General features: G+C 44.9%; 1 protein-coding gene across 1 annotated transcript in view; it reads right to left on the bottom strand.

The window, feature by feature from the left end:
* wwox (WW domain containing oxidoreductase) overlaps window positions 1-23,128 on the bottom strand; it is a 306,800-nt gene that overhangs the window by 182,705 nt on the left and 100,967 nt on the right. The window contains exon 8 of the mRNA XM_080736119.1: window positions 20,269-20,533. Within this exon, the coding sequence (XP_080592245.1) occupies window positions 20,269-20,533 (265 nt within the window). The remainder of the gene's footprint in view (window positions 1-20,268; window positions 20,534-23,128) is intronic.

Below are 23,128 nucleotides of genomic sequence, written 5' to 3' on the forward strand. Positions count from 1 at the left end.
TAGACTACAGATCTACGAGCTCACAATGAATTGCAACGCGACACGTTGTGAGCTTTGGGAACCACTGTCTGGTATAGAACAAGCTCTCAGCATGGCGTGAAGTGACACGCTGAGAGCTTGTACATCTGCTATTAAAAAAATCACACCCAATGTGAAGTGAGCGGTGGTCGTGCTTGCATAACATCTTCAGACTAGGATTTAAGTCTAGGATGTACAGGCTATGCTACACACACACATTTTGCTATGGCAAAACGCTGAGGAAAAAGGCTACAGACATATGACATATGACATCACTAGACAAACATGATGCTACGCACACACATTTTCAGGGGTTAAAGCAAAAAAAAATCCCGAGACGGAAACCCCCCCCCCCCCCCCCCCCCCGCTGAAAAGCGTCTTTTTTATCGTTGCTGCCATGCTGCCATATAACAGATACAACAGAAACAGGCTCCTGGTTCTCTCACCGTTTGACACGGTGACACCAGGACCTGAATGGCTTTCCCGTCAACCTTTTCATCCAGCCAAGCCCACCTCAATTTGTTTTTGACCGCACTGAGGCTCAGTGCGGTCAAAAACAAATGACTGAGCACATCCGAGCCTTATTGTCGCTGGCTCCGCCCAGAACTCATGTGCAATTCCAAATAACGCGTCGCTGACTGAACCTATGCCACACGTGGGTAATGTTATGAGAGAAACACTGCGATGCAGTGGAGAAATCTCCGCCTATTTCCATGAACAGTGAACACCAATCATTCATGATACGTTGCTAATCGGTACCAATGAAACACCACCCCGAAGTATTTCATTAGCATCTGTATGGATCACTTTTGTGAGTGACAAATAAATCCCCTCGAATCTCTGATTTGCAAACATAACAAGTGTTCCGTTGCTTATAATGCAGAGAACGTAAGCAAACCATATAGACTGTAGAAAGCAAACGCGTATTGTCAATTACTGCTGCCCCCTGTAAACACATATTTAGATAGTATAGCCTACCTGCTGTTTACATGTAAAACTCCAGTGACTTCATCTTTTGACACTGCCATCCATACATTACAGAGAGAGGGACGTCTCATTCCTTTGCAGCATCCAGCTATTGGAATTCAGCGTAGGCCCAAAAAGTTTAACAAACTTCCAAACGGTGTACATCGTTTAAGCCACAGGAGCACTGTTTTCTATCATAAATATGAACTTTAGCCAAACTATTGCGGGTAATCCAAGTGATGTTTTGTTTATCCAACATCATGCATCGTCGCAGTTAGCTTACAGCAGCAACAAGTAGCTAGAGGCATTTCCTCTCAGTGTAGGGCGGATTTCAAAATAAGAGCCAAGCGTAATCTGATCAAGTCAAGTCACGTCAACTGGTTTTATTTTTAAGTGTACTTACAGGAAGTAGTTGGTCTTAATTAGAACTACATGACACACCAGCAAGTCTACGCACCACAGTAATAACTGATGCTATTATAATTAGCGCAGACGGTTCAGCTTTTTTTCTTTTTTTCCGAATCTTCTCTGATCTCATAAATAGCCCCTAGGGAATCCTCAAGACGGAAATCCGTCCCCAGGACGGAGAACTTTAACCCATGCATTTTACTATGGCAAAACGCTGAGGAAAAAGGCTACGGACACACGCACAGCTACGGACACACACACATTTTGCTATCGCAAAACGCTGAGGAAAAAGGCTACAGACATACAACATATGACATCACTAGACAAACATGATGCTACGCACACACATTTTACTATGGCAAAACGCTGAGGAAAAAGGCTACGGACACACGCACAGCCACTTATAGGAGCGGTTTGCACCGCTCAAAAATATAAAAATGTAATCTTGTTAAGTGTGAAAATTTTTGAATGCATTTCCTCAGTAATAACCCTCATAAAAGTAACCCTCGTCCCGAAGAGTTGGGGTGAGAAAAAAAAAAAAAGAAACTTCCATATAGAAGTTCCAGACTCATATACCACACGGTGATATAGTCTGGCTGGGCGAGGCTATCATCAACTGCCATCACATGATGACATCAGCAGTAATTATATCCCTCATCACCAGCGCAGGGGGGGGGAAAAAAGAAAGAAGGTTAAATGTTAGCAAAGACAACAAAACGCTCAAAACGCTTCAACAGCACATAGGAACAAACGCACGAGGGGGAGCGCTTTAGCATCGCGGTGGCAATTAACCTAAATATTTAATATGAAGCCGCGTCCCAAATGCCACCGGTGCGAGCACAGAGCAGACGGGGGGACCTGTGTGGGTTTTGACGTGAAAGCAAAGTAACAGCCGGGGCCAAACTGTATTTATAAACACGCTCTTCATGAGCACACCCCAGAGAAGGAAAGGTGAAATATTACATTAATATGAACAACCATTAATAATCCCCCCGTCTCTTTCTCTCCCCACCTCTTAACCCCCCACATCACTCCCCTCTCTCTCTCTCTCTCTATCTCTCTCTCTCTCTCTCTCCCTCTCTCCATCTCTATCTCCCTCCCTCCTTTTCTCTCTCTCTCTCTCTCTCTCTCTCCTTCTCTCCCTCTAATCCTATCATGCGGGCAATAAGTATATGCACCACGAGCACATTTAATTTCTGCGGTTGGTTTTCAGCGAGCCCAGAGGTGAGCCTTAACCTATTCAGAACGGGGTACACATTATTGTGTATCATTATTTTATGCTTTAACTATCGAAAAATAGCAGATATACAAGCTCACAGCGCGGCACCGAGTGCTTGTAGATCTGCTATTTTTGAAAAATCGTGAAAATTAGAATTTTGACCCGATTCTGTGTCTTTTGAATCCTTCTAAGATTTTTTGAAAAACCTATGTTTCTATGTCAGCAATCTGGCTAGACATCGTCAAAGAAAAGGTCCTTTTCACTTTAACTGGAGCTCAGTTAGTCTCTTCTTGAGAGACTACTATGTCAGTGGTTCTCAAACCTTTTCATGTGAAGGACCCCCAAAATGATATGTATTTGGCCACAGACCTCAAAATATTTAGTTCCAGGGACCACCCAGAAGCAAAATTTGAGTTACAAACGTTCGCTTTGAAAATACATAAATGTTCAAAGATTTGCACACATTTTCACGACTTTTTCAAAAATAGCAGATCTACAAGCTCACAGCGCGGCACTCGGTGCCGCGCTGTGAGCTTGTATATCTGCTATTTTTCACTGGTTAAAGCATTCAATAATCCTAGGCCCTAAATGGGTTAATAAGGATCAATGGTACTTTATCTGGGACAGCACCCACTCCACAGCATGCAAATTACATAGCAAACCCTTAAAAAAAAAGAAAGGGAAAAAATAGGAAAAAGGGAAAAAAAAGGGAAAGAAATGGATTTAATTAAAAAAATGTAGAACCACGGGCTCTGGAAATTCAATTAAAGGATTTATGCAAAGGTTGGCTAGCTTTTTGTGTTGCGAGTTCCTGCTTATATAATGAGCTTTTCATATTAAAAATCAATAGGTAATCTGGGCTCGGGGATCGGGGCTGCTTATGTACATTTTTTTTTAAATCAATTTGAAAAATAGTCCATCAGCGCCGTGTCACGATGGAAGGGGGGGGAGAGAGGGAGGGGTGATAGTTTACCTCACTCTCCCCATGGTGGACGGGTCACTGGGGAGGCTGGCTCTTGGGGTGATGAGAAAGAGGCAGGAATTGTGGAAGTCTTGTACCTGACTTATACACTGTACTGAACTTAGTTACAGGCCGGTGTCGTGTTGTTGTATGGCGTTGTGCCGGTGTATGTTGTTCCAGGGACCCACCCAGTAGTAGGGGTGGGCGATATGGTGATAATTATCGTTGAGACGATACAATGTCTCCACGATATGCCTTTTCAGAGGTATCGCATATATCGTGATGCAACAGAGGGAGCCTTGTAAAAAAATCCTGTTTAATCGTTAATACAGAGATTCGTCGCAGAATTCAATTTAAACCAGCATTTTGGTCTAAATCAGTAGTTCTCCAACTTTAAAATGACAAGGTCTCCACTCTGAAAGTATACAAATTTGGTTTCATTTGTATACTGTCAGAGTTACATACTTGTAAAATTCAATTTAGACCTCCCAAAAGGAACCCAGAGAGTCTAGTTTTTGTCAAGTAACTTGAAAAATAACCATAAAAACCAACGTGAAAAATAATCGTGATAAAATCGGTTTATCGTGATACAGCTTGGAAAATATCGTGATATTGTATTTTTCCATATCGGCACTCGGTGCTGCGCTGTGAGCTTGTATATCTGCTATTTTTCAATAGCTAAAGTATAAAATAATTCCAAGTCCAAACGGGTTAAGGTATATACTGTAGAATCTGAAGGCCATAAGCTGATCACCGAAACTAGCAGATCTACAAGCTCACGGCACGTCACATCCGCAATGCGTCGTGAGCTTGCAGATCTGCCATGTTTGGCGCACGACACCGCTGAACGACGGAGCGTGAATCGGGCCTTGGAGGAGGGGGGCGAGGGAGTGAGTGAAAATACTGTTGTTTGCGCTCAGGTCTGCTTCCTGGCCTCTTTGTCCTGGTCTGATCCCTCCTAATAGAAGGACGGGGTCCCAGGGCCGCCAGGGTCTAGCCAGGTCTGACCTGTGGCTCGGGGGGGTCATTTAGGCCAGCACCCGAATAAGACTGCAACCCCCCCCCCACCCCCCCACCCCCGGCTGGGGAGACGTCCTAATGGCCTCCCTGAGGTGTCTGGGACTGGATAGAGAGCAGAGAGAGAGACAGAGCACTATTCTCTCCTACCATCAACTATTTCCTACAGTATATCCTATAGTTGGAGTTAGTTTATAACATTAGAGCACCGTTAAAAGCTACAAGAAAACTATGACAATAAATTAACTCTGAGGTACAGTAGCAGTAAGATGCCCAGTAAGACATTACCCTAAAGGGCTAGGTCGCGCCGTCTGTCTTGGCCATATATGGATTCTGTTAGTGTGGTTCTCCTAACAGGGCATCATCTGGGATACAATCCCTTTTATGCCCATATATGGAGATCCCTAACAGAATCCCTTTTATGCCCATATGGATCCCTGCTCTGAGTATTTGACATCACTGTGATCAGGGGAAGCACAGTGTCAGGCCGACGTTACCCGTCCGTCCGTCCGTCCGTCCGTCCGTCCGGACGACCCGGACAGACACAGACGAGCTGTGACGGTTCTGATAGTAAACAAAAACGAACCACTTGAATCAGGTGGTTAACCGCTCTCTCAATCGCAATTTTTTTGGTCACAATAATCGTGACATGACATTTTCATATCGTCGTTGTCGGGTGAAAACCTTGTATGTCCAAAGCCGTTCGTTTTGCATTTATAATTTTAAAATGACTTAAACTAGTGAAAACAGCCGATCTACAAGCACACAACGCCTCGCACCGCGAGGCGTTGTGTGCTTGTAGATCTGCTGTTTTCACTACTTTTGTGCGACGGTCTTGTATGATGAAGCAGGGCTTTACTTTGCGAAAGAACTTGGAGATATGAGGTTTCCACCCGACAACGACGATATCATCCCATCCCTATGTGGTAACAGTGCAGGTGCTCAGTTCCGTTGGCGTTTCCTTCACACCAGTGTGTGCATGCACCACCAGCGCATGCGGGCGGGCGGGGAATGGTGAATGGCTGGCCTGGAAGCAGACTGTCAGCGTTTGATTGGTTCTTTATTGATCCAGACACGCTCGCCATCACATCAACTCATCCACAATAAACCATTTACACAGTTTCCCTGTGCAATGGAGCGCATAACCAGGCCTCGGGCCATCTCTATTCACTCACCGTTTGCATGCGTACTGCTGTGTGTGTGTGTGTGCGTGTGTGTGTGTGTGCGTGTGTGGTGTGTGTGTGTGTGTGTGTGTGTGTGTGTGTGTGCGCGCGTTTTCTTTAATGAAATGGTATCTCCATGGACAATAATCCCAGTAACAGGATTGGGCAGGAACACACATGTCAATAAAGCCAAATGGGATTGTATGCTTTTATCCATCCCACCCACATCACACTACTGTACCTCTCTCCCTCTGTCACACGCACGCACGCACGCACACGCACACGCACACACGCACACACACACACACACACACACACACACACACACACACACACACACACACACACACACACCCAGTAGCACAGAAGCAAAAGCGCTCATCAGCAATCATACTCATCATATTTGTTGTAGATGTGAGGGCCATAATCTGATCCCTGCGTCACCAGATCCCAGTGGCCTTGTTGTTGCGCGTCACTGCTCTCCTACACTGTAAACTGATTCAGCTTGGGCTGAAACATGATGTCCCAGAGGAGAGAACTCAAATTCAACCCCTTGAGAGTTTAAAAGTTTACCCACAACGGTCAATTTAAAGCTAACGTCCCATATTTTTGGCATTTTAGGTCAGTGGTTCTCAACTTGTGGGTCGGGACTCCCATGGGGGTCACCAACTTATTTTGGGGGGGGTCCCCAGATGATTAACTTAATATGCAATGTTGTTTTCCCACTCTTTTCTCACACTTTTAATACCTCTAAAATGACAAATTAAACATTGGCCAAATTGTCAAATATTAGAGGCAGAAATTAGATATAGAACCGTATTATACAAAATGTAATGCCTCAAACATTAGTGCTCGTCAGGGTGAGGGGGCCCCCAGTTAAAATATGATTATTTTGGGGGTCGTGGCCTGAAAAGGTTGAGAACCACTGTTTTAGGTGACGTGTTTTGAAACATTTTCATAAAATTGGGCAATTTTTAACACTTTTGATACATTTCTATAATTCTTCAAAAATGGGAGGTGTACAAGCTCACAACGAGACACAATGTGTTTCGGTGCCGTGCTGCGAGCTTGTATATCTGCTATTTTTGAAAAATCATGAAAAAGTGTGCAAATCTTTGAAGGGGGTCCCCGATACAAAATATTTTGAGACGAGGGTCGGCGGCCAAATACATATAATTTCAGGCGTCCTTGACATGAAAGAGTTTGAGAACCACATGCGTTTCTCAAAGAAAAAAACCTTACAAGCTCACAACGAGACACAATGTGTTATGTCTAAATTATTGAACGCTTTAACTATTGAAAAATAGCAGATATACAAGCTCACAGCGCGGCACCAAGTGCTGCGCTGCAAGCTTGTAGATCTGCTATTTTTGAAAAATCATGAAAACTTGTGCAAATCTTTGAAAGAAAAAAAAACCTTACAAGCTCACGAGACACTTTAGCTGAATTCCAATCCGAAGGGTTTGCACTTTGAAGTGCGCATTTGAAGGGCTATGACGTCACTGGTCACAGATCTACAAGCTCACAATGCGTCGCAACGCAACGCATTGTGAGCTTGTAGATTGCTATTTGGCGCGGCCCAGTGACGTCATAGCCCTTCAAATGCGCACTTCAAAGTACGAACCCTTCGGATTGGAATTCAGCTAATGTGTTTTTTTGTTTTTTTGGAAGATCTAGGCTGCAAGTGGTTAAAGGAGCACTGGGGACGTGGCAGTGTGGTGTGCTGGGAGTGTGGAGCTCCTAATCATCCAGGAGGACTCTATTACAGGAGGGCTGGCAGCTCATCTAACCCCACAGAGGAGCAGTGGGGAGGGGGAGGGAGACTGGGACCTCTGGCCCTCTGCCGCTCCACATGGCTGAGCAGCACGCACACACACACACGCACGCACGCACGCACGCACACACACACACACACACAGGCACACGCACGCACGCACACACACACACACACACACACACACACACACACACACACAGGGAGGTGTGGCAGAGACACTGTTTGGGTGTGCTCCAACACAGATTGCAGATTACGAGTAGCTGACCTTACATACACTCTGAAATCCCGAGTGTTAAAGGGGGGAGTTGAAATGTAAAAACAAGTGTTGTTTTGTTTATGCGACAGTATAGAATGGTTGCAGTGGACGGTTTGTCTGTAGCAGGGCTCTAAATCCATCACTCCAGCTCTTTACTGAACAGAAAATACATTTTCGGGTGGGACGCCAACTTCATCCAATCAGGAGAGAGAACCCCACAAAGATCATTTTATCAGTTTCAAGTGGTCCAATACAATTTAGTTTGCTCAGTCACCTGATTGCATAAATGTGGGTCTCCCAACCTGAAAATGTACATTGGATTGCTATATGACAATTATTTTAACCACAGATTTTTTATTTATTTATTTAACAGACCCATTTTTAGGGCTCTATTTTCGTCCATGCCTTACCCCTTATCCCTAAACGCTTTTGGGATTTCTTTTTTTTTTTTTTTTTTTTTTCAAATTTTGAAATATAATCTATCTATAAATGCGACAAATCTCTGTATGTTTGTTTGTTTGTTTGTTTGTTTGTAATCCGCGTATCTCGAGAACCGTTCGTCCCACCGGCTTCAGATTCGGCACGCGCGTTCCCCGCCGCCGCGCGGAGTGCAGTGCCGGGCCTCGACCCGACCCGACTCACGGTTTTCCGAAACCGGCGCGAAACGTTCGGAATCTCCTTATGTGGAGCTGATTGTTGACATCAGGCTGTTCCGGAGGAAATCGGCGCAAGCGCTGAGTCATTGTGACATCACTTCATAAAAGGCTCTGACATCACGTACGCCACATGAGTCAACACAAAATCTCTGTGAATGTGTATGTATGTATGTAATCCGCGTATCTCGAGAACCCTTCTTCCCACCGGCACGCGCGTTCTCCAGATATGGGCATAAAGTCTGACATCAGAGTTTTCTGCAACCGGTACTGTGTGTGCAGAGATCTTCATATATGGGCATAAGTGGACAAAGACAAACAGATGGTCAAAACGGGTCCTATGACAGGTATATTGGGGTTTGCATTAAAGGGTGGGGCATTCATGGGGTTTGCATTAAAGGGTGGGGCATTCATTCCCTATTTCAAACCACATGAGTCAACACAAAATCTCTGTGAATGTGAATGTGTATGTATGTATGTAATCCGCGTATCTCGAGAACCCTTCTTCCCACCGGCACGCGCGTTCTCCAGATATGGGCATAAAGTCTGACATCAGAGTTTTCTGCAACCGGTACTGTGTGTGCAGAGATCTTCATATATGGGCATAAGTGGACAAAGACAAACAGATGGTCAAAACGGGTCCTATGACAGGTATATTGGGGTTTGCATTAAAGGGTGGGGCATTCATGGGGTTTGCATTAAAGGGTGGGGCATTCATTCCCTATTTCAAATTCGGCACGTGCGTTCCCCACCGCAGCAGGTAGTGCAGTGCTCGGCCTCGACCCGACCCGACCCGATACACGATTTTCTGGAACCAGCACGAAAGGTTCGGATTCTGATGTCTGACTTCAGGATTTTCCGGAACTGGCACTGTGTCTGCATAGATCTCCATATATGGGCATAAAATGGATGCAGACAGACAAATACAGATATCTCCATATATGGGCATAAATGGACACAGGCAAACAGATGGTCAAAGATCTCCATATATGGGCATAAAGTGGACGCAGACAGACAGATACAGATATCTCCATATATGGGCATAAATGGACACAGGCAAACAGATGGTCAAAACGGGTCCTATGACAACAGGTATAATGGGGTTTGCATTAAGTTTGTCTCCTCCTCCATCTGTTTGTCTGTGTCCCTTTATTCCCATTATGGAGATCTCTGTATCTGTCTGTGCCTCCGACTGTGTTGCAGACACAGTGCCGGTTCCCCCTTTAATGCAAACCCCATTATACCTGTTGTCATAGGACCCGTTTTGACCATCTGTTTGAAAAAGCGACAGAAATCTCATATATGGGCATAAAATGGACGCAGATAAACAGATATCTCCATATATGGCATATATGGGCATACAATGGATGCAGAATCACAAAGATCTCCATATACGGGCATAAAAGGGACACAGACAGACAGATACAGAGATCTCCATATATGGGCATAAAATGGACGCAGATAGACAGATATCTCCATATATGGGCATATATGGGCATAAAATGGACCCAGAACTATAACTGCAGTGATCTCCATATATGGACATAAAATGGACACCGACAGACAGACAGATACAGATATCTCCATATATGGGCATAAATGGACACAGGCAGACAAATGGTCAAAACGGGTCCTATGAAAACAGGTATAATGGGGTTTGCATTAAAGGGCGGGGCATTCATTCCCTATTTACATTGTTCCGAGTTGGCCAGGTCGCCGACTAGACGCTGGGCCGCCCGAAGGGCGGCCCAGCTTCTAGTATTTCAAATAGCTGATCTGCATGTAGATCGGCTTTTTTTTTTTTAAGTATTTTAAAATGTTTTTCAAAATATAAAAAAAAAGGTTTAAAAATGTAGCGATAAGGGGTAACAACGCATGGACGAAAATATAGCTAGAAAGACTCTCCGAGATAAATTTACACTCGAGATTTTGTACACAATTGTCTGAAACACACGGGCACACACACCCCATGCCCGTGTCTGTTTTATGGTAATGCCGCTGCCTGTCTCTGGGGTTAATCCCGTGTGGGGGGACGGGGACAGGAGAAGGAGGTCTCTCAGACCCACACGGAGGAGGAGATGGCGCGACATCCCTGCCTGAACAAGCAGGTTCCTCTAATACGCCGCTGACTGCTGGGGCCTGGTCAAAAGTTCAGCTTGTGCATATGTAAAAAGGTGGGCTGGCGCCCGGGGCAGGATCCCGGGTAAAAATAATCACACTAAAACGCTGAGGAGCGCGCGTAGTGCAGACCAGGGGGGGATGGGGGGGGGGGGACGCTGACGGGACCGCCCCTTGGGGGCGGGGTGGGGCGGGGGTGGGGGGACGCGAGGCGTCCGATTGGACCGGAGGAGCCCCTCAGGCGTGGTGCCCACCCTCTGCACGCACGCACACACACACACACACACACACACACACACACACACACACACACACACACGCTCTTCCTTAATCCATTTAGTTCTAGAATTATTGAATGCTTTAACTATTGAAAAATAGCAGATCTACAAGCTCGCAGCGCGGCACCGAGTGCCGCGCTGCGAGCTTGTAGATCTGCTATTTTTGAAAAAAATCATGAAAATCTGTGCAAATCTTTGAATATCTAATTTTTAAAGCGAACATTAAGTAACTCAAATATTTGCTTCTGGGGGGTCCCGATAATATTTTGAGACGGGGGGTCGGCGGCCAAATACATATAATTCTAGGGGTCCTTGACATGAAAGAGTTTGAGAACCACTGACGTAGAAACATGCCTTAGAAGGATTTGGAAGACACTTATAGAATCTGGTCAAAATCGGGTCAAAATAATAATTACGCAATAATGCGTACCCCGGTCTAAATGGGTTAACCATTCTAGTTGGATGATGGAGCGCCGGCGCGGCGCTATTACCCACACTGATCTCCATTCAGCGCGGCGCTGTCTCTGCCTATAGTTAAGGTATATTATAGATGTGAAGGCCATAAGCTGATCCCTGCTGACCGCGGGGAGCCTGAGGGCTGAGGGAGACTTGAGGGAACAATCAGTCAGTCAACAAAATGTCACAGGGTCAACGGTACAGTGTAACGAGGCAATGACAACTTGCCAAAGGTCTCCGTGCGAGCAACCCAGCAATATTCACCCAAATTCATTACCCGCCGGTCCCTCCCGCGCGGAGAACCATACATTAATTCATATACGACGTTGTCCGACTTGGATTTCCGTCCAGAGCATAGAGTCTAATAACATCTAGTGTATACGCCAATGGTCTCTGGTCCCCATTATTGTAAAAAGGCCCCCAAAAAACGACATTACCTGCGAAGCATTAAATCACACAATTCTCTCATTCCATTTATGAGTATTAGCCTGCTGCAGCCACATCACAGTGCTGAGATAAGAGTGCTGTTTAGCCTGGTCTCTCTCTCTCTCTCTCACACACACACACACACACACACACACACACACACACACACACACACACACACACACACACACACACACACACACACACACACACACACACACACACACACACACACACACACACACACACACACACACACACACACTCTTAAAGTACCAAAAGTAAAAGTGCAAAATGTTTGAAGATAGCAGATCTACAAGCTCACAACGCGTCGCATTGCGACGTGTTGTGAGCTTGTAGATCGGCTATTTTCAAATAGCCTAGGTATAAAATAGGGCTAAAGTGGATTAATGTATGTTTTATAAAATAATCATTTATGTCTGCAAAGTAACTAGTAAGTAAAGTTTTCAAATAAATGTAGTGGAGTAAAAGTACAATGTTTGCCTCTGAGATGAAGTGGAGTAGAAGTAAAAGTAAAGTACAAATACCCTAAAACTGTACTTAAGTACAGTACTTAAGTAAATGTACTTAGTTACTTTACACCACTGACACACACGCACGCACGCACGCACGCACGCACGCACGCACGCACGCACGCACGCACGTGCGCGCACGCACGCACACGCATGACCATACAATGCAGATAATCACAACACTAATCAGACAGAGGGAAAAGTCTGGGTCTGAAGGCGCAGAACTAGAGAAGGGGGGTCCATCTCCACCATCTCTGATAAGTAGATGAAGGCGCGGGGAGGAGAACATGATGTTAGTAAAGAGATAGTCTGCTTGATTAAAATGTCATGGCTCTTTATAGATGCCTTTTCTCAACTCAGCAAAATGGAATCTGCTCGGTGCATCAATGGGAGAGTGGGCTGTCCTCCATGCTAATGGATAAAGTTGTTGTGTTCTTTCCCCCTTTGGGGCTTTATTCCACGACCACGCTAAAAACATTCAAAAAGATTTAAATACAAAGAGGAGGAAGTCAAAATATATTTAGAATGTAAAATAAATTTGGGAGGAAATGCAATATAGCAAAAGATGCGCAATCAAAGTAACATGCATTGAAGTGCGGGCGGATGGATTGTGGTATAGAAGTGACTCCCCAACAAGTGAGCAACGGCTGTGCATCGTGGAGGAAATATATCGTCATTGTCGGGCAGAATCCTCGTATCTCCAAATTTCAAATTTGTATGTTTTTTCGCAAAGTAAAGCCCTGTTTCATCATACAAGGCCGTCGCACAAAAGTTGTGAAAACAGCAATCTACAAGCACGCAACGGCGTTGTGTGCTTGTAGATCGGCTGTTTTCACTAATTTAAATCATTTTTAAAATGAGAATTACAAAGCAAACAGTTTTGGACATACAAGGTTTCCACCAGACAACGACGATATGTTATGGAGAGATTTACACATACAGTATACTCAGGATACAGGAAGAGTTGTTTCTTGAAAAATTGCAGAAATGGACTGAATACACGACCCGGAAGAATGACACCACAGAGGATTGAAATGGACTGTAATATGATGATGAAAATTATGTAAAATGTTGACCCTGTAAATGTGTGCGCATGTGACAAAATAAAAAGTAAATTAAAAATAAAGAAGTGCAGGCGGATGGCATGGCCATGAGAAGATCATATTACGGTCCGATGCGAAACTGATTTCTACAACTCTCTCTCTCAAAAGAAAAAGTTCAGAACCACATGGAGATCCAGGTATTTCAATGTCCTCCATATTGTGAAGTTGTGTGTTTGCCTACGCAGGCCTATTATGCAAGCGTTCGTGAAGGCCTACCACTGCATATCACTCCTAGGGCTGTCACGATTATGACATTTTACATGACGATTAATTTTCTCTCAAATAATTGCGATTAACGATTTAATTGTGTTTTTTGTAGTTGACAATTACATTTCTGCTTTTAGGCTTTGAAGTTGCACATGGTAGATACGATAACCTAAACATACAAAGAAATTACTGACATATTTGACAACTTTATACCTAAAAAATAACATTGATAGTGGAAATAGCCGATCCACAAGCTCACAACGCGTCGCATCGCGACGCGTTGTGAGCTTGTGGATCGGCTCACAACGCTCACGCGTTGTAAGCTTGTAGATCGGTTTTAAATGTTTGAACAAATATAAACATTTTTCAACATGTTAACGATTATGACGATTATCACAAAATAATTGCGATTATGTAAAATAATTGCGATTATGTAAAATAATTGCGATTATGTAAAATAATTGCGATTAGACGATTATGTAATAATTGTGACAGCCCTAATCACTCCACCTGTGTGCACCTATAAATCAAAGCGTTGCTTTAAATGAGAAGCTGGTTATTTGCACGGGATGCATTAGAAAACGCACCAGGGAGGGGCGGGTGAGAGGGGGGGGGGGGGGTCTTAGTGATTGTTTTTTTGGAGTCGACATTCTGCTTATGTTTGCATCCCAGAACAATCTCCCACGGATCCCGCAAGCGTGCACAAGCAATTAAAACGATACCATCTTCATAACCCCGCAACCAATAACTGAAATAATATCACTGTTTTATTAAAGCCCTTAATGGTGGGGGCAGAAGCAGAGAAGAGAGGAGCAGAGGGAATCTAAAGAGGGTAACGGTTAGACTTTCAGGGGGGCCCTTATCAACTTCCCATTTAAATAAGAGCAAACGCTCAGCTTAAGGGTGTGCCGCCGCATCTGTGTGAGTGTGTGCGCGCGCGCGCGTGTGTCTTATATATATGTGTGTGTGTGTGTGTGTGTGTGTGTGTGTGTGTGTGTGTGTGTGTGTGTGGATGTTATCAGACATAAGGGTTAGCTAATCGCTGTGTCAGCATGCCAGAATTTAATTACTAGCTCTACCTTTGTCCTTTAATATTTACTAACATCCACACTGCTTTTAATTAACCACATTGCCATTGCCACATCCTGGAGGAGCGGACACTCTCCTGTTTGTGACGGTGCTCCCTCGCCCAGTCCACAACAACACCACCACCACTGCCCCCACCGCCCCAACTGCAGACACCCACCCCCCAAAATGCAAGGCTATCTGTATTCTCTAGTCTGGGGCGTGCGATGACAGCTGAAAGTTCTGCAAAAATAAGCAAAACATTCAGCGAAAATACGCGAACGAAACGGGCAAACATTCTGTGAAACATCGTCGCCGTTTTCAGCCCGGCTGCATTTGCCACGGATTGGATACATCTTAAATAACGTTGAACGTGATTGAATTCGAAGTCTATACAAAAAAAAACAGAACTGTATAATAGGAGGGGGTGGGGAGAGAGAGAGAGAGAGAAAAAAAAAGAGCCGGCGATGACGTGCCAGGGAATGGCGGGGGGAAAAGAGGAACAGACAAATTGAGGAAATGTTCAGCGTGGCATTTTGTGAAAGTGCGGCTGAGGAGTGGTTCATCTAATCTCTCATCCCCGTGTCGGCGGAGAGCGGAGACAAATGACGGCCCGAGGCCTTGTGTCTGTCAAACATGATGGATCAGAACAACCCTCCACTAAAAACTCCAGCATACTGCCGCTCAACACGTCACGTTCTCCCTTCAGTGCAAACACTAAATTGATAAAGTATGAAGAGTGGCTAATGGAAAGATGTAATAGTCAAACTAAAGCATATATTAGCCCATTCAGGCCTAGGATTGTTGAATGCTTTAACCAGTGAAAAATAGCAGATATACAAGCTCACAGCGCGGCACCGAGTGCCGCGCTGCGAGCTTGTAGATCTGCTATTTTTGGAAAAAGTTGTGAAAATGTGTGCAAATCCTTGAATATATGTATTTTCAAAGCGAAAGTTTATAACTCAAATTTTGCTTCTGGGTGGTCCCTGGAAGTAAATATTTTGAGATGCGGGTCTGTGGCCAAATACATATCATTTTGGGGGTCCTTCACATGAAAAGGTTTGAGAACCCCTGACATAGTAGTCTCTCAAGAACAGACTAACTGAGCTCCAGTTAAGTGAAAAGGACCTTTTCTCTGACGATGGCTGGCCAGATTGCTGACATATAGAAACATAGGTTTTTCAAAAAAATCTTAGAAGGATTCAAAGGACACTTATAGAATCGGGTAAAAATTCAAATTTTCACGATTTTTCAAAAATAGCAGATCTACAAGCTCGCAGCGCGGCACTCGGTGCCGCGCTGTGAGCTTGTATATCTGCTATTTTTCAATAGTTAAAGCATAAAATAATGATACACAACACAGTGGAACCCGTTCTGAATGGATTAGGGGGCTGTGGAGCCTAAAGGGTAGAAACGGTGCCAGCCGTTGAAAAAGTCTCGCGGAGCAGAGGACGCAATATAGCGGCGGATAAATCACAGTGTTGGGTTTTATAGTTCATAACCGAAGTGTGCGAGGACGTTAACCCCGGGCGGGCGCATGACTCTCTCGCACATGCACTCACATCACGCGTGCGTACGTGCGCACATGCATACACTTCTCATAGATGCAACGATGTCCATGCACTCTCGGACTCTGCGTGTGTGCGCGCACGCACGCACACACGCACGCACGCACGCACGCGTCTTTACATTTGTCTATACACTAAACTGAACTGTCGAGGTGACTGCCATCTTAAGGATACGTTTAAAACTGAACTGTCGAGGTGACTGCCATCTTAAGGATACGTTTAAGAAGAGAGCCTGAACAGTAAGATGATCTTAAACACTGATCCTTAAAGCTGCAATAAAGAACTTATTTTAATGAATAAAACCTTATTTTAACCAATCTGTATTTCATATCTCTCCCTACTCTGGTAAGAAGTAGCCCACCAGCTGGGTACACCTATACCGGTTGACAAGTACTGTAGGACCGCCTGAAAGTGCAATATGGTCCCTGGCCAAGCATAGATTTCCTCTTGGCTGATTGGAGAAAAAAAAAACAATGTTCTCAAATCTCACGTGGTAGACCCAGGTAGACCCAGGTTTGAATCCGAGGTAAGACAGAAAAGTTCAGCTTTAAACAGATGAAATAATGCCAGTGTGTACGTTACAAAGTGTGTGTTAATGTTGTAAATAAGCCTATGACATGGCAAATGATGTTCATACATTTTTTTTTTACAAGAATAGAACCATTTTATAAACAATTTCAAATGCAAAATGTCGTCACTGTCTGGAAGAAACCTTGTATCTCCAAGTTTCAAATTTGTATGTTTCTTCGCAAAGTAAAGCCCTGCTTCATCATACAAGGCTGTCGCACAACAGTGAAAACAGCAGATCTACAAGCACACAACGCCTCGCACCGCGAGGCGTTGTGTGCTTGTAGATCGGCTGTTTTCACTAGTTTAAATCATTTTTAACAAGAATAGAACCATTTTATAAACAATTTCAAATGCAAAATGCACAGGATGGTCCTATCGTCTGCAACACAACTGTTCCTCATTATCTATCAATGCCTGGCAAACTCATGTCCGATCCCAATGAAGAAGAAGACAATACTGTTCTTGTGAATTGAATCTCAACATTGCCCATGTACAGTAGTAGCAGTAGCACTGTCATGACAGCAGCACACATCCCTCCAGCTGAACATCTGGGCATGTGTCCCTGGCTGCGGAGTGAAGGAAACATGCAAAGCAGCTCGGATACCCTACATCCGGGAATGTACTGTTGCTGTATGTATGTCCCCTGGCCTTAAGACATGGGCCTGCATATGGGGGACACAGCACAAAGGAAGCAGTGTCACCCGGTAATGTAACTAATATGACCCGGCGATAACGCATCGCCAAAACACGGAGTAATGGATTCTCCTGCCGGAGGGTGAGGCTTATATATGACAAAAAAAAAATCTTTCACAGGAAGCTTGTTGTATGACTAACTTATAGATGATATATCGTCGTTGTCGTGGTGGAAACCTCATGTCTCCAAGTTTCAAACGTTCTTTCGCAAAGTAAAGCCCTGTTTCATCGTACAAGGCCGTCGCACAAAAGTAGTGAAAACAGCAGATCTCCAAGCACACAACGCCTCGCACCGCGAGGCGTTGTGTGCTGGGAGATTTGCTGTTTTCACTAGTTGACAAAGTTTCACTTTGCTGTTTTCACTAGTTTAAATCATTTTAAAAACGATAAATACAAAACGAGCGGTTTTGGACATACAAGGTTTTCACCCGACAACGACGATATATAACGGAGGGATAAGTGCTGCGGAGACACGAGTTTGTGCTGTACATTACTGTAACCTAATAGCGTGCAGGATCTGGAATAACGCCTACCCTTGTCTGAAGAGCGGAGCGGGGGGAACGGCCTCTCGGAGTTAAATAAACAAGAGACGCAACGCGGCAGGAAGGGGGAAACAGACCTCTATCTCTCTATCTGTGAAGCCCAGGGATCTCTCTAGCCGAGCCCCTCTGCGCTCCGCAACATCCTCCCCTCTCCTGGTCCCTGCGCCAGGGGTGTCAATTGGGTATGGCAGGGGTATGCAGCTGCCATACCCTGGGTCCAGGGGGGAAAATAAAAGTTACTTTTAAATATAAATCCATGAATGTCTCTTTGTCTACTGTGTTGGTTATTATGTTGTTAAATTGCAGTAAAATAACTACAAATGCAAAATTTCACAACATGGTCACTTTAACAAGATATTATAATTATATTCTCTACACTTTAACTCTCCCCATCTTGACAAAATGGTATATTCCCAAGTTCCCAGGTCAGCTGCACAGGTGCAATGCATTATTGTTAATTGTGGCACATTCACTAACATGCCAAGTTTAGCTGCCATATCAAGCCCAAGAAGCCGTAGAAACTAGGGGGGAAAATAAAATGTACTACTTAAAATAAATGTATCATGGCTGTTGCTAAGGTATGGCAACATGACTGGTGTCCAGCCATGTTGCCATACCTTAGCTTTTTCTGAACTGACGCCACTGCCCTTCACCTACAGTAGCTCTCTCCCAACCGCACGTTTGTCTTGTGCCAAGACAAACACGCACCAGGCTGAGGAGGGTTGGCCCGTCATGCTCAGAAACTGCAGAGCAGGAGATGATAGCACTGCAGCGCGGTGACTTCTCTGACAGTTCAGAATAATACCGCTTGTCTGCAGAAATGTGGTGGCAAAAAGCCCACTAAATGGCAGTAATCCAAGTCTTAAAATGGCAGTAAGTGAATCATTCTGTTAGCTGCCGGGGTCATTAACATGTACTGTGTGACATTAAGGAGTCGACTGGTGCAGAAAAATAACGTATGTGAAGATGTTAGGACTGGGCGATATATCCGATATTGTAACGATATCGTGATATGAGACAAGATATCGTTATTGGATTTGGGAATATTGTGTTATGGTATATCCTGGTTCAACCACGTAAGCCCTATTTTATACGTTCTAATTATTGTGTAAAAAGTCGTGAATGAATGAATCGTCCTAACAATATCGGCATTGAGGTATTTGGTTAAAAATACAGTGACATTTGATTTTGCCCACATCGCCAGCCATAGATGAGATACATCGTACGAAGACTCTGGGTAGCTCTTTTCCCAGAATGTGTGTGTGTGTGTGTGTGTGTGTGTGTGTGTGTGTGTGTGTGTGTGTGTGTGTGTGTGTGTGTGTGTGTGTGTGTGTGTCACAGTCTGTGTGCGCGTGTGTGTGTGTGTGTGTGTGTGTGTGTGTGTGTGTGTGTGTGTGTGTGTGTGTGTGTGTGTGTGTGTGTGTGTGTGTGTGTGCGCGCGTGCGTGCGTGCGTGTGAATGCTGGACCCTGGCCAACTCTGCAGAGGTATCTACAGTGGATGGGAGCTACACCAGAACGTTGCATGTAGTGCTCAACATCAGCAAGAGGACCCATGTTACCAACAAGAATCTGTATGTTGGAATACCAAGGGTGAGCGATAAAATAGCAGCCAGGAGAATGAGACACTGCCAAAGACACCAGGAGCTGCCAGCCAGCGAACTGGTGCTGTGGGAACAAATACATGGGAACCAGCAGTCACGAGGACATCCCACACTAACAAAATGTGGATGTAGTCCAGAAAGACGCAGGAGCGCAAGGCACCAACGAGCTGGCCGGATGTATGGAGAAACGGGATGACTGGACGATGGAGGGCTCGTTTGAGGATGACCTAGGGCAGTGTTTCTCAACCTTTTTATCTGCATGGGCACACTTTTCATGTCCCAAGAATCCATGGGCACACCAACATAATATCGTCACTGTCTGGAAGAAACCTTGTATCTCCAAGTTTCAAATTTGTACGTTTCTTCGCAAAGTAAAGCCCTGCTTCATCATACAAGGCTGTCGCACAACAGTAGTGAAAACAGCAGATCTACAAGCACACAACGCCTCGCACCGCGAGGCGTTGTGTGCTTGTAGATCGGCTGTTTTCACTAGTTTAAATCATTTTTAAAATGATAAATACAATACTGGCTTTCAAGCAGTTTCAAGGGGCACACTTGACCCTTCTCAGGGGCACACCCAAAGGTCCCCAGGCACAGTGGTTGAGAAACACTGACCTAGAGTGTGTGTGTGGGGTGGGGGGTGCGGGTCGACAGAACCAAAAGGCTTACCATAGACTTGGTGAAGGGCCTGGCCAGTGAGAAGAGCAGGCTCATCAGCCACCAGCTGCGGTGGATGGAGGTGTACATCATGTTCCCAGGATGCACTGCGTTGGACACCACGCCGTAGGGCGAGAGGCGACGGTGCAGCTCGTTGCTGAAGAGGACGTTGCAGAGCTTGGCGCGGTTGTAGGCCAGCATGGACCAGTAGTCCTTCTGCGGGGGGGACAGCGTGGCCAGGTCCAGCTGGCCGCACGAGTCCAGCAGGTCAGTGAACCTGGAAACGAGACAGGAGCACATCCACACTGGGTTTAGGAAGTTTTAACTTGGGACCCCCCCCCACCCTGACGAAGAGTTCTAACTAACTAAGAGTTCAGGCATACCATTTTGTATAACACGGTTCTATTGTCTACATGATCTACATGCTCACAACGCGAGGCGTTGTGAGCATGTAGATCTGCTATTTTCACAATGTCTGCCTCTAATATTTGATAATTTGGCCAATGTTTAACTGTTGTTTATTGTTTATGTTTATTAAAAAGTCCTTAAATTGTCACTTTAGAAATGTGCAGATACCCTCATATACACCTGAACTTTATGTTGGTTTGTTTACTGTGGAGAGAGAAAACAATGTAGCACGTTGAGTTAATCACCTGGGGACCCCCCCAAAATAATTTGGGGACCCCCCTGGGGGTCCCGACCCACAAGTTGAGTACCACTGGGTTAGAGCAGTGGTTCTCAACCTTTGAAGGCCACAACCCCCCAAAATAATCAGAGTTGAACTGGGGACATCCCCTCCCCCCCACCCTGACGAGCACTACTTGGAGCTTGAAGAGTTTTGGCATTACAATTTGTATAACACGGTTCTATTGTGAAAATAGCAGATCTACATGCTCACAGATCGCCTATTTTCAAAATGTGCATATATCCTCTATACATAATTCATGTTGGTTTGTTTACTGTTGAGGGAGAAAACAATGTTGCACATTGAGCTAATCATTTGGGGACCCCCCAAAATTATTTGGGGACCCACCCTGGTTGAGAACCACTGGGTTAAGAGCAGGGGGTCTTTAACGTTTTTCTGACCAAGGACCCCTACAGTATATCTTTGGAGTGGATTGTTTTGGGTGGACAGGGATTGATTTCAGATTCTACGAGACCCGTGGGCGTCTTTTGAATGCTCCTGAGAAATATTCAGTGAATACGTGAAAAAAGCAATTTTTCATGGCATTTTCTTACATTCATCTCGTTACACATTATATTTTCTATTAATATGTTGTATTCGTTCAACTGTCAATACTTAGTTAACTTATCCATTGGCTCTGTACTTGGTCTGGTAATTTTTTCCTCTACACCAAAGAGTTCTTATCACACAGGGACCAGGGCCCTGGGTTAGAGTGTAAATGATAAATGGTACATAGCGCCTTTATCCAAAGCTCTTTACAATGTGCACTACATTCACCCATTAACACAGCGGCAGCAGAAGAAACCATGCAAGGCACCAACCTGCTCACCAGGAGCTATTAGGGGTTCAGTGTCTTGCTCAAGGACACTTGGTGCATGAACACGTACAGGGGGAGCCCAGGATCGAACCGGGAACCTTCCAATTCCCAAGCAGCCGCTCTACCTCATGAGCCACTGGCGCCCACGAATGTGTGTGTGCGTGTGTGTGCGTGCGCATGTGGCTGTTGTGTTGTAACAGCAGATGCGCGGCTGTGGCTGCATACAAATCAAAGACGTGACATGATGTTCTTTAATTGCCTGCGACAGAGCTGTTAAACTCCAGATGTTTGACAAGGCCCCTTAAACATTACACCGCTCTTTGTGTTATTATGCACTCGCAAAATAACACCACGGCGCACACCACTTCCTGTGTCTGCGCGCGTGCGGGCATGTGAGTGAAAGAAGAGGAGAGACAGAGTGAGTGAGAGGGGAATGAGAGAGAGAGAGAGAGAGAGAGAGAGAGAGAGAGAGAAAGAGAGAGAGAGAGAGAGAGAGAGAGAGGGAACCAGCAGAACACATTCTACACATTAATCCAGTCATTAGAAAACAACCAATCAAAATGTCACCTGGTTTCCTTGTTGTGATTTTACAAGCGAGCTGCTTCTTGTTTACTGTCGCCTCTCGCTACATCCTTGCTTGGCTAAATTACAACATCTGCAGGCTTTTCATTTCATGTGCTGGAACTTCAGAACTGCTTTAGCAAGTAGGGGGGTTGATAAATCAACTGCCTGAATGCCAAATGTACGTACAGTGTTGTTGTTTATTGTGTGTGTGTGTGTGTGTGGGGGGGGGGGGGGGGGGGGGGGTTCTCTGAGTTTGTTAACGACTCTCAACCTGGCGTCTCTATTTGCGGCATGTCAGTATAGGCACAATTTTAAAAGGTTTTCAAATTAGAATACATTCAAAAGTTGTGAAAATAACTGATCTAAAAGCCCCCACTGTGTCGCATCGCTAAACGATGTGAGCTTTTAAATCAGGTATTTTCACAATTTTTTACAGCGTGGCTCTGCTGTAGTCTAGCCGTCAAACTACTATCAGAGTGTTGAACAAGCGCTAACCTGCCTGTCGCCAGGCTGTTCCAATGCCACAGGTCACCATATATGATTGCAGTTGCGCCCACCCCTGTTGCTCTGCCAGTGCCAAATTCGGAGTCATACACCATATATACAGCCAGGTATGTCATACATAGATCTTCTTCTTTCGTGTATCATCATCCTTGATGATTGGTTGACGATATTGTATTTATGATTTCACATCATAAGCTCACCACATGCTGTCCAAGATCCACATTGGAGCCCCTCCATTCCCAAGTACTGTGGATCACAAGATCCTCATTGCTGTTTGTGAGCGGTGCTAGCTGCTCCAATAC

The sequence above is a fragment of the Nannobrachium achirus genome (genome assembly GCF_963921795.1).
Source record: "Nannobrachium achirus genome assembly, chromosome: 11".
Taxonomy (NCBI): Eukaryota; Metazoa; Chordata; class Actinopteri; order Myctophiformes; family Myctophidae; genus Nannobrachium; species Nannobrachium achirus.